Source organism: Desmodus rotundus, chromosome 5 (genome assembly GCF_022682495.2).
Source record: "Desmodus rotundus isolate HL8 chromosome 5, HLdesRot8A.1, whole genome shotgun sequence".
NCBI classification, from domain to species: Eukaryota; Metazoa; Chordata; class Mammalia; order Chiroptera; family Phyllostomidae; genus Desmodus; species Desmodus rotundus.
In genome coordinates, this window is record NC_071391.1 from 3377177 (window position 1) to 3389545 (window position 12369).

Genomic DNA, 12369 nt, shown 5'->3' on the forward strand with positions numbered 1-12369 from the left:
AACGGTGACATCCAAAGGGACCTTTGAGACACAGGATAAGGGATAGGATGGGGACGGCCGGGCGCCTTCATCCCGGGGCAGGCCACAGCCTCCCATGTCACTGTTGTCATCTTCCCGAGACCCCGGAGACCATCGTGCATCTCCCCCGTTACACAAATCAGCCTCGGCTCGTTTGGAGGATCACAGACCCAGACGGGGCTGGTCCTCGTCCAGGAGAGAAGACAACTGCCCGAGTCTCCACGGTGGGACTGAGATGCATGTCCTCTCTCATCGGCCCGACTCTGGTCCCCGGTTGCTTGTGCGGGGCTGCCGTGTCGTCGGTGTCCATAGGAGGCCGCCGTGGTGTGTGGCGCCTGGTGGTCCCCGCAGCCCCTCCTGCCGCTCACGTGTTCCCCGCTTGTCTCGTTGTCTCGGTAGGGGCTGCATGTCCAGCCAGACGAAGCACGTGGTCAGCGGCGTGCTGTTCGGCACAGGCCTGTGGGTGGCCCTGATCTTCACCATGCGCTACTCCCTGAAGGTGCTGCTGTCCTATCACGGCTGGATGTTCGCCGAGTACGGCAAGATGAGCCGCGCCACCAAGATCTGGATGGTAATGAGCGCACGCTCAGGGCCGAGCTGGTGGGCGGTTTTCTAGCAGCTTTAGGGAGGCCCCCACAGTGCCTCTGTGTTTCCTCATGTCCCCGCTTCCCCTTCAGTCTTGGGCCCCACACTGCGCAGTGGGTCTCCGGGACTTGTTTACTTCACGGGCGTGAGACTTTGTATCCTGGACTCTTCACACCTGCCATCTCCAGCCCCGAGTGGCCCCCGCTCTGTTTGCTGGTCTGTGACTTGGGCGATTCAGATCCCACAGAGCCGGGAGATGGGGCTGTTTGTCCTTCTGTGTCTGGCCCATCTCACTTAGCCTAGAGTCTCGTGGGGACCCTCACAGGACCTTTTGATGACCTGGGAGCTGACCTCTACTTGCTGGAGGGGATGGACTCACCGTGACTCAGAAGTTTGGGCCAAAGGATATTGTTCTTTTGTGATGTTTGGGAGATCTGAACATTTTATGTGAGTGTCCATTAGATCGGTCCTCCTGGTCATCCTGAAGTAAAAGTGCCACCTGTTCACTCTTTGTAGCTTTTCTTTAAAACATTTTTTTTACTTGATTTTCTTTGGGGGGGAGGTGAGAGGGTAAAAGAGAAGCATTGATGTGTTGTTCCACTTATTGATGCATTCATTGGTTGATTCTTGTATGGGCCTGACAGGGGATCAAACCCGCAACCTTGGTATATCAGGAAGATGCTCTAACCCACTGAGCATCCCAGCCAGCGCCTTTGTAGCTTTTCTAACTTGAAGTCAGGGTGAAGTGGTTTACCTGCTGACCGGTCCGGCCAGGCCTCCCGAGAGTCACTCATGTGCCGTGTGCGAGGTTGCTTGTGCCTATTTCAGCCCGTGCTGGCTCTGTCTGCCGGCTCATCGCCGCCTTCCCAACCCCCGGGGGCCCGCTAGCGGCAGAGGTCTGGCAGGCACTCCTGTGCTCGAGCCCACCGCACACCCTGCCCATCGGTCTTTCCCAAACCGACTTCCGCTGGTGCTTGGATTAAGTTTCCTGGTTTCCAGAGAGGCAGAACAGAACACGCAGAACAGATGCAGACGGAGGTGGTCTCCCACGCCTTACCCAGCAAGTGACGCTCCCTCAGGTGACACTCAGGGCTGATGTCCCCCTGGGTCCCAGCGCTCCTCATCATCGAGAATCACTCTCCCCCGCCACACACACACACCTCTTGAGCCCTAGAAGTTCCACTGAGGTCTGGGCAGCGTGAGAAGATGGGTCATTGCACCAAGTTCAGATCACTGCAGCCAAAAGCGAGGGCTGATGGCGGGCAGATGTGCTGTCCACAAGGCTGGACAATGACCGAAGGGCCGCACTGCTTCTGGGATTGGCTTGAGGTCCAGGCACCTCGGCTCAGAGCCTTGAGCCAATCCTGCACCACGAGCCCCGCAGAAGGAGATGGGTGAACTTGGCCCTCGTGCAGAAGGGCAGTCAGACCACCGTGTCAGGGTGCCCGAGGAGGCCCTGGCCAGAGGTCTCAACTTTTTTAATGTACCTTTTTTTCCAGGGTATGGTCAAGATCTTTTCTGGCCGCAAACCCATGCTGTACAGCTTCCAGACGTCTCTGCCGCGCCTGCCTGTCCCCACCGTGAAAGACACAGTGACCAGGGTGGGTGTGGCCACGTACCCTCGGTGGCGCCCACTCGGAAATGCCAGTCGTCCGTGGGATTGAGGCTTAAAGACGGTTGTCAGTTAACTGGCCGTCACTTGGACGAGGAGCTCCCAGAGGCACCTGGGGGGCTGTCCCAGGAGGTCATTTCCCCAGTGTATGAGCACATCGAAGGCGCTTCTGTAAAAGGCATCGTATTTGATAGAGAGGCCACTTGGCCAGTTTTTTAGACAGCTTCGTTGAGGTATAACCACCTGCCATCCACATTCACGCCAAGGGTCCCATTCAGTGCTTTTGCGGGGTTCCTTCACTGATTGTTTTAAACGGGGCTAATATACCCGTCACATCAAAGTGACCCCGTTAGCCGTTGGAAAGGGGACAGTTCTGTGGTAGTAAGTCCATTCACAGCGTTGTGAAAACCCTGGACCTGGGGACCTGGCCTTGGCCTGGTGGCACGGTGGTCCCTGTCCCCTGCCAGCTTCCCCCTGTGTCATCGCTCATTGCAGGTCATCTCAGCCGAGGTGAGCATGGAGCCCTTGTCACAGGCCCGATAAGGGATGCCCCTGAAAGTGCTTTGTTCACTAACTGGGACCTTGTTTGGCTAGATGTCACTTAGGTGCTTCTCTGGTGATGCAGGATTGAGGGGGGGGGTGTCGGCCAATTAGGATGAAAAGGTTTAAGTGTTTAATTATCAGTCGCCCAGAACATCAGGTAGCATTGGTGTGGGGGCCAGCAAAACCAAGCGGGGGAAGACTTCCACATGTCTTCAATATGCGAGTTTTTAATTTTTTCCTAAGGACACTGTGCGTTTTAACTTGGCTTGCTGTCTCTCGTTAACCCCAGTATCTGGAGTCGGTGAGGCCTCTTATGAAGGAAGCCGACTTCAAGCGGATGACGGCTCTCGCCGAAGACTTTGCTGTCAGCCTCGGGCCCAAGTTACAGTGGTACCTGAAGTTAAAGTCCTGGTGGGCAACCAATTACGTAAGTGCACACGCACCGTTCTTCTCGACGGAACTGTGTGGGTGAGGGTACCGACCAGCCCACGAGAGGGGACGCTGGCGGGGGACCCGGTGGTGGCGGGAGTTGAGGTTTTGAGGAGCAGCTGACGTGGAAGAGAGGTGCTACCTGTGACCCAGACGAAACCAGCGGGGCCAGGAGTGGGGCCGGCGCCATCTGGGATGGTTTTGATCATTAAGAAACGTCAGCAGTCAGCTGCCGATCACTCTTCTCGATCTGGTCTTTTTTTTTTAACCAACTGTAAAATGCAGGTGACCTCCCTGCTGGCTATGCGTCCCGACTTAAGCAAAGCCCGCTTTCCACTCCCCGTTTGGTCGCATGCAGTGCGCCGCCCCCCCCCCCCCCCCCCCCCCCCCCCCGCCCCCGGGCCGTGTGGGTCTCGCTGAGCTCCTGTGTTTGCACCTCCAGGTGAGCGACTGGTGGGAGGAGTACATCTACCTCCGGGGCCGGGGGCCGCTGATGGTGAACAGCAACTACTACGCCATGGTGAGTCTCTGGGTGGCCTGGGGAAGCTCCAGAGCCCCCCCCCCGCCCCGCCTTGCTCCCCCTGCCCAAGGCTTCAAGGGCACCACACTGCCGCCAGAGAATGTGGCTCACAAAAATGCCCCTGTGGTATTCCGGCATTCCTCCCGACCAGAGTGGGTGTCCCCGCCTGCTTTCCTAACAGCGCTGCGTAAGCACGGTGTGACCGTGGCGTGAAGGGCTCAGGGATAGCGTGTCGGCCAGCGTTGGCCCACCTGCCTGCACACTGAGCTTTGTCCCGCTCCCTAAGACACCACGGAGTCACTTGTCACGTGTCATTTCCACATGTCTGGTCTGTTGTGACATTGGTGGCCTGGTGGGGCACATGTCACTATTTTGTTAGAAGCCCCTCAGTGTGGCTTCCAGGGCGTTAAGTACTGGTGAGTCAAATTCTTTCTCTTTCCCTTTCTATTCTTTTTTTTTAAAAGATTTATTTCTTTATTTTTAGAGAGATGGGAAAGGGAAGGGGAAAGAGAAGAGAAACGTCAATTGGTTGCCTCTCACATGTGCCCCAACAGGGGACCAATTCTGCAACCCAGGCGTGTGCCCTGACTAGGGAATTGAATCGGTGGCCTTTAGGTTTGTGGGGCGACACCCAACCCGCTGAGCCACACCAGCCAGGGCTCTTTTTTTTTTTTTTTTTAATGGATTTGAGAGAGAGAGAGAGAAACATCAGTTTGTTGTCCTCTTGGTGAGTGCATTCGTGGCTGGTGCTTGCACACGCCTTGACCGGGGACTGAACCCTGCACCTTGGTGTTCGAGGACATTGCTAAACCAACCAAGCTCCCTGGCCTGGACCCCCTTTTGTTCTTTACCTCCTTTTATTTTTTTTTCCCTCTATTTCTCTTTATTGTTAGTTCTTTCCCTCTGCTTTTTCTCCTTGTTAAATTTTTCTCTTCTTTTTCTTTTAGCTTTGTCCCCACCAGAAACTCTAAGACTGACGGCACAGCCGTGGGCCTGGCGCCCGGGGCTCTTGGAGGGGGAGCTGCCCGCCGCGGCCCTGCCCTTCCCACGCTGGCGGGGACACGCTCTCTCGGTCCAGGCAGACCCGTGTCCCGCGGCCTTCTCTCCCAGTAGTGGAAAATGGCATGTAGAAATGTGTCTGGGTTAGGAAGTTACAGGCACCTGAGCACTCGATACAAAAGGTCGCTTTCTCCTTTGGCTGCTTCTCACGCAGGAAACTTCCTAACCGCCTGATTGATTCTGGTTTTCTTTTTATGCATTCTGCGAGGGTATTTGGGACAGAGCACTCCATTCATTTTTTCAATTTGGATTATATTCATTTAAAATTATTTAAAAATATACTGTTACCTTTACTAGCCCCAAAATTACTTGGAGTTTTGTGTTCTTATAGAATATGAACAAAATAAAATTTGTGCCCCAGCTGGGTAGCTCAGCGGGTTAGAGTGTTGTTCTGATACGCCAAGGTTGCGGGTTCAATCCCCGGTCCGGGCACACGTAAGACTCAACCAGTGAGTGCATCAGTAAGTGGAACAACCAATCGATGTTTCTTTCAAATCCATAAAATGAAGCAAAACTGGCAAAGTGCGGGAAGGGAAATGACGATTTCTTTTCCAGCAGCGCAGGGGAGGCTTTGGGCGCGCGTGGCTGACTTAGCGCGGCCAACGCCCCCCACCCCCTCACGTGCCCAGTCAGCCTGTCTGCCCGCGCTGACCCGCCTCCCGTTGCAGGACCTGCTGTACGTGACGCCCACGCACATCCAGGCCGCCAGGGCGGGCAACGCCATCCACGCCATCCTGCTGTACAGGCGCAAGCTGGACCGGGAGGAGCTCAAGCCGGTGAGCACACTGGCCGCTTTTCCAAACACATTCTTCCAGAGCCAGCCTCGCTGGGGTCTGTTTCGCTGCACAGTTGGCGAGTTCTGCCGTAGGCCTGTCAGCACACTCCCGGGCGCGGACGCAGCCACCCCTCCGAGCTCCCTCCCCGGCGCCTCTGTGCCTCGGCCGCCCCGTCCCCTGTCCCTTGCTGCGCCCCTCCCCACCCATCATCCACCAGGTGCCCCGATCTGCCCCGATCTGTCACTCCAGGCCGCTTCTCTCTCTTTTTTTTACTGGGTCTGATGCACTCACTTCTGTGACTTGCCTCTCGAAGAAACTCTCGTTTACTGTGAGGGAAGATAAATACTGGTGAACCACTCAAGAGGAACAAGACACTCCTTGTGTAAATAGCCCTTGGTTGAGGTGTTGGTTGGTACCAGACTGGTTAGAGGGTGTTACTCAGGAGGTGACAGCGTGGAGTCTGTGCCCCGTGTGCTCCAGCCAGTCCCCGGGAAGCCCCGCGCCCCAGCGAACGGCTGTTCTTCACCAGTTAGGGGAAGATTAAGCCACGCCGTGGGCTCAGAACACAGGTTCAGCATCCTGTGTGTGGTGTTTAAGCTGGCTCCGCTCTCCCCTGTGGAGTTTTTGTTTGTGTGACACACTTTTCTATTGCAGATTCTCCTTTTGGGATCCACAGTCCCGCTCTGCTCTGCGCAGTGGGAGCGGATGTTTAACACGTCCCGGGTCCCGGGAGAGGAAGCGGGTGAGTGCCGGGGAAGGGTGGGCGGGGCGTTCCTCTCTCCAATGCTGCGTGGTCTCAGGGCCCGACCTTCACCACCCTGGTGAGATGCATTCCTAGGAGTCGTGTTCTTCTGGACGCGGTTGTAAACGGGGTCTTTTTCTTAATTTCTCTTTCTGGTAGTTCGTCGTTAGTGCACGGAAACGCACCTGGTTTTTGCATCCTGCCGCTTTACACTGATTTGTTTATTGGTTCTCACAGCGTTTGGGTGGAGTCCTTGGGGCAGGGTGTCCAGCCCGCAGCCCACAGGCCTCACACAGCTCTGGATGGCCACGAATGTGGCCCAACACGAAATCGTAAATTAAAACATGATGAGTTTTTTGTGTGATTACGCGTTGCAAGGTATTCAACGTGTGGCCCAAGACAACTCTTCCTCTTCCAGTGCGGCCCAGAGACGCCCAAAGGTTGGACGCCGCTGCTTAGGGTTTTCTATGTGTAGTCTCGTCATCTGTGAATAGTGACAGTTTTCTTCCTTCCCCTCCCACTTGGCGCCTTTTCCTTTCTCGTGCCCAGTTGCTCTGGCTGGGACTTCCAGTGCTGTGCTGAGTAACAGCAGCAGGAATGTACCTCAACGTGATAAAGTCCACAGCCGACGTCCTCAGCGGCACACGGCTGAAGGCTTTTCCTTTAAGACCAGGAACACGATACTGTCTCTTCCTCCTGCTCGTCACCTGAGGGCCGTGACCCCAGCGGGGTCCGTGTCACAGATGAGAAAGGGGAGGCTCGGGGGGTTAAGTCATGGGCCGAGGCTGACACGTCTCTCGCATGGCCGAGCGTGGAAGTCAGGCTGCTCTGGCTCCAGAGCTCTCGGCTCCAACCCTGTGCTTACCCTCTGCAGACGGGGGCGGCGGACGCGCGAGCCGAGGAGTTGTACAGGGCGAGGAGTGGGCATGGCTGGAAACGGGTGCCTTTCTCGCCCTCCTCTGACCTGTGCTGTGGGTTTTGTGTCCCGTCCCCTCCCCCCTTCAGACACCATTCAGCACGTGAGGGACAGCAAGCACATCGTCGTGCTCCACAAGGGACGCTACTTCAAGGTCTGGCTCTACCACGACGGCAGGCTGCTGAGGCCCCGGGAGATCGAGCAGCAGATGCAGAGGATTTTGGACGACCCGTCGGAGCCGCAGGCTGGGGAGGCGAAGCTGGCAGCCCTCACTGCGGGAGAAAGGTGGGCGGCTCCTCTGTGGTGGGGCCTTGTCTGGGACCGTGGGGGCAACTCGGGGCTCTCTCCTGTCCCAGAGGCCCGTCTGGAGGGAGGCGTGTGTCCGCGGCCTGGGGGGTGCCGCACGGGACGAGGGTCCTTGTTGGTTCGGCTTTGTTCCGAGGGAGCAGGTCCCACCCCCCCTTCGGGTCACCTTGGCCATCTGAGTGTGACAGGCGGGCATGTGTGTGCAGTTACCAGGCCACGTGACCGAGCAGTAAGGAGTCAGGCTTTTTCACGGGCTGCCTCATGTTTCATTTAGGCGACAGAACAAGTTTCAACTGAGGCCTGTGTCAGGGCTAGTTTCCCGCCTCGTCCGGGGGTTGCTCACAGGCCTTTGTCGGCCAGGGGACGCAGCCCGCTCAGGCGCTCAGGAGAGGGTTCTCAGCCTTGGCTCTGAGATGCTAGGGACCAGATAATTGTTCGGGGGTCCCTGTCCTGTGCACTGGGGCACTGACGACGCGCACCCCTGGCCCTGACCACTGGGTGCCAGTGGCGGCCCCCTCGTTGTGACAAGCCCCACTGCCTTCAGACTGCCTAGCATCGCTGGGGGACAGCATCATCCCTGACAGACAACTGAGGCACAGCAGTTAGGAGTGGGGGGTGAGACCGTTCTGCGGAGAAGCGGATGATGCCCCGGCCTGGGGCTCCCAGAGGTGGGGAACTGCGGGCGGGTCAGGAAGCGGGCCTGATGGCATTCGAGCATTACCCTGTGACTGGGGCCATTAAAGGGGCCATTCTAGGCTGCAGCGCTGGAGCTGGTTTACGGGACTGCTCTGGTCCTGGGGCTCCTGGACATGGGGCCCTCGTGGAGCGAGGATGGGATAAGGCAGTGTGAGCGGGAGGGGATGCTTGGCCGAGAAGCTGGGAGAGTTCAGCCACCGCTGGGGCATGGACTCAGCAGGAAGGGACAGTGGAGGGGTGTCCTGGGGAATGAGCCAATGTCCCCAGTGCTGAGTGTCAGCAGAGCCGTGAATTGGGTGGAGGTGGTGTGGGGCGCAGGTTCCACGGGGGGCGGGGGGACCGGCTACTGCTCCCTCCTCGGGATTCTGCCAGCGAGCGCCCAGCCCTGGTGCTGCCTGCATGGGGCGCTGTCCATCTGGGCTGCCCGAGCTCTTCACACCGACGCTGCTATGGTTTCTGGCTTGTCACCTGCCCGAGCCTGCGGACCCCATGTGTGTAGTCACTCTGTCACCTCCGTCGTCCCCTGTTGTGGAGGGCCACGGTCACGGCCGGGTCATGATGGGACCCATCATGTTTATGGGCCTGCTGGCACCACGGGCGCCTTGGCCAGGCCCTCAGGGAGAAAAGAGGGGGGGACACCGGCCGGATGACCATGGACTGGAAGGGTGAGCAGGGGCACAGGACCCAGCGAGGCCCGAGGGAGGGGCCGGGGGCTGTCAGAGGAAGCCGGGGCTGGGGTGGCTCCGGGGAGGCAGGTGTCACGTCAGGTCCCTGTGTCTCACGTAAGATGGGACAGAAAAGAATCCCTTGAACTTGGCTGCCGGGTGTGGTGTCCGTCATCATGGGAAGTCCTGTGTCATTTGTAGAGTGGACTCAGGCAGACTGGCATGGGTTTGAATCCCTCTCTGCCACAAAGTAGCTGTGACCGCATCTCTGTGCCTCAGTTTCCTCATCTGGAAGGTGGGCGGGGCAGCGTAGATCAGTGAGCTGGTCCTCGGAGGAGGCTCAGAGCAGAGCCTGGCCTGGGGGAGCACTCACACGCCCTGGCTGTGACTTCCTTGGGACAGTCCGAAAACAGGTCTTTTTCCTTAAGTTCCTAAAAACCCGTGACAACTATGAAAAACGGTGTCATTTCAAACCTCACAAGCAAGGCGACATCCGCAGACCACCGCAGGTCTAACCGTGCACGCCCCCTCCCCAGAGTGCCCTGGGCCCGCTGCCGCCAGGCCTACTTTGCACGCGGGAAGAACAAGCAGTCTCTGGACGCCGTGGAGAAGGCGGCGTTCTTCGTGACGCTGGACGACTCGGAGCAGGGCTACAGGAAGGAGGACGCCGAGACCTCGATGGACACCTACGCCAAGTCGCTGCTGCACGGCAGGTGTTCCGACAGGTACCAACCCTAAGCGGCGGCTGTGCGCCTGTGAACCCGGAAGGGACCTTGCGTGTGGCTGACTGGCCTCGGGGGTCTGTACCCATGGGAATGAGGCCCGCCTAAACACACAGCTGCTGATTTTCTCCCCCTCACCCAAACTGTCTGTCTGTCTGTCTGTCTCTCTCACACACACAGTCTAACATCTGAGATCCATCCCCGCTATGCACCACCACATGCGTTCAGAGGTGCTGGTGCGGTGTGGGAGCCGGGAACCCAGGGGGAGAAGGTGGCACATGGGGACGGGCCTACAGCGTATCCGTCGGGTGGGGTCCTGCCTGCCCGGCCGGTGGGGGTGCAAGCACGTGTAGCCTCTCTTTGCTCCGCAATGGCCGTGTTCGTTATGACGACGTGTCCTGTTGTCCGTCCCGTCCTTATCTCTGTGTCCTGCATCCAGCGTTTGCCTTCCGTTTCACTCCCGTGATTTCTAACCCCTGGGAGCTGTTCAGGCGCTGGGTGCAAAGTCCAGGAGCGCGTCCAGAATGAAACACAGTTACAGTTTTTGTTTACTTTTGACTCTTTAAACATTTATCCACAAACATTTTTGTTTCCCTGTAGGTGGTTTGACAAGTCGTTCACGTTTATTGTCTTCAAAAACGGGAAGATGGGCCTGAACGCTGAGCACTCCTGGGCCGACGCCCCCATCGTGGGGCATCTCTGGGAGGTGAGTTTCCGTAGGTTTCCCTGCAGTGAGGAGGGGAATCCAAACACCAGGGCGGATTTGTCTGCCCTGGTGTTTGTCTGACTCTGTGGTGAGCGTTTTCAGCGTGTGTCAGCCCTGCACGTGAAGTTAAAACGTGGCCCCGAGGCTTTGTGGCTTCCCTTCCCCCGCATCAGGTCCCTCACCTGGAAACACGGGTAGTGCCACCTCCTGATGGAGCGCAGGCACTGACGTGGCAGTGACATCGGGGCAGAACCGAAGCTCTGCGTGTTCTGAAAGAAGCCACCCCTTTGCCGTGTCTAGGTTTTCCTGCTCTGCCAAGTTTAGGCCAGATAAAAACAAGCGTCTGAAAATCTTGGTTCATAGAAACGCACCGTGCCTATTACCACATTATTTCATTCTTTTTTTTTAAGTTTCGCTTATTTATTTTTAGAGAGAGGGGAAGGGAAGGAGAAAGAGAGGGAAAGAAACGTCAGTGTGTGCTTGCTGCTCATGCGCCCCCTACTGGGGACCTGGCCTGCAACCCAGGCCTGTGCCCTGACTGGGAATCGAACCAGTGACCCTTTGGTTCACAGGCCAGCGCTCAATCCACTGAGCCACGCCAGCCAGGGCTAGACACTTTTTTATAAGACTGTATCTGCCCACTTTTTCCCCTAGGGCTACACAGACTGTAGAGTGTGTCTTGCTTTCTCCGGCAGGGCCTTTGTGCCTGCTGTCTCTGCCCAGAAGACTCCTCCCCTGCCACCGGCCGCCTAATGTGACCCCGCTTCCTCTCAGTGTCCCTGTCCCCAGCGGTCTCTCAAGACTCAGTCAGGAGCCCCTGCTGTCCCTTCCTTGACTTCTCTCGAGTGTCTTAACCTCTGGATGGAGTCTTGGCAAAAGTAACCTGCCGTTCCTTCAGCCTGGGGAGGTTTTCTGTCAGGAAAAGGGGAAAACGACGGGGTCCGTCTTTAAGACAGTGGTGTGGTCCTGAGACAAATACCTGCCGAGGCAGCCAGGTGCCAAAGGGCCCCTCGCCACTGCCAGGCTTTGCAGGTGCCAACAGAGGCTTGGAGCTCCTCTCAGCTGGGACGCCGGCAACCATCAAACTGCCAGCCCCCTGGGCAGGACCAGAGGGCCCTTTAGACCCCCTTCCAGAACACGATAGTCCGTTCGGGACTCGGGGCCGTAGGTGCCTGAGACCTGTTTCTGGTACAGAGGGGGTGCCTGCCTCACAGTAGGGAGGTCACCGCAGAGTGACGAGGTCAGGGCTGTTTCTTAGGTGCTCCAGATAAGACAGGCACAGGGACTTCGTCCTAGACCAGGGTGACCCGTTACAGGTGGTGACATCTAACAGTCGTGGCGCAGCCGACAGAATGACCTGTGGCCCCAGGAACAGTGCCGGGGCCCAGAGTCTCCCATGTGAGTCCGAGCTGAGCCTGTGTCCTGGGGCTCGGTGCCGGGTCGGAGGGGTCCCGAGTGCCAACGGGCAACAGCAGGGACACGTGTGACCCGAGTTGGACCCTGTTCGCTCTCAGTGGGTTCTCGATGTTTAAACGTGCTGGACGCTGGGCTCCAGCGCCGAGCACCTCAGACACAGCAGCTCCCCCTTCGGGGCTTGTCTGCGTGGCCCTTGACCGCACGTGTGTGTGGGCCCCGCCCCCACCCTCCCAGAGTCCCTCACCTCCTGAGTGTCACCGACTGACCTCGGGTGGACTGTTCACCTCCCTCACGGGAGGGGAGGCTCCCTGCATGCAGGGACTCCATTCTTTTAAATATTTTTTATTGGACTTCCGTCCAAGATGGAGGCGTAGGCAGACACGCTGTGCCTCCTCGCACAACCAAAAGAAGGACAACAACAAATTTAAACACAAAAAACAACCAGAACTGACAGAAAATCAAACTGTCTGGAAGTCCGACAGGAAGGATTTAAAGAAGAAACACTCACCCAGACCGGCAGGCGGGGCGGAGACGGGCAGCAGCTGGTGGACCCGGTGAGGCAGCAGCTGGCGAACTGGGTGGTCCCACATTCGCGTGCAGATAAACCGGGAGGAGCAACCGGGGAGCGAGACAGACCCGGAGCCCAGGGTCCCAGCAC

At 57.7% G+C, this 12369-nt stretch overlaps 1 protein-coding gene across 2 annotated transcripts in view; it reads left to right on the top strand.

Moving 5' to 3' along the window:
- Positions 1 to 12369, top strand: part of CPT1A (carnitine palmitoyltransferase 1A) — a 43955-nt gene that overhangs the window by 15260 nt on the left and 16326 nt on the right. For both annotated transcript variants that reach the window (XM_053923912.1, XM_053923913.1), the window contains exons 4-12: positions 418 to 589; positions 2103 to 2204; positions 3048 to 3185; positions 3630 to 3707; positions 5435 to 5542; positions 6197 to 6284; positions 7290 to 7485; positions 9404 to 9592; positions 10190 to 10295. In XM_053923912.1, coding sequence (XP_053779887.1) covers positions 418 to 589; positions 2103 to 2204; positions 3048 to 3185; positions 3630 to 3707; positions 5435 to 5542; positions 6197 to 6284; positions 7290 to 7485; positions 9404 to 9592; positions 10190 to 10295 — 1177 coding nt within the window. The remainder of the gene's footprint in view (positions 1 to 417; positions 590 to 2102; positions 2205 to 3047; positions 3186 to 3629; positions 3708 to 5434; positions 5543 to 6196; positions 6285 to 7289; positions 7486 to 9403; positions 9593 to 10189; positions 10296 to 12369) is intronic.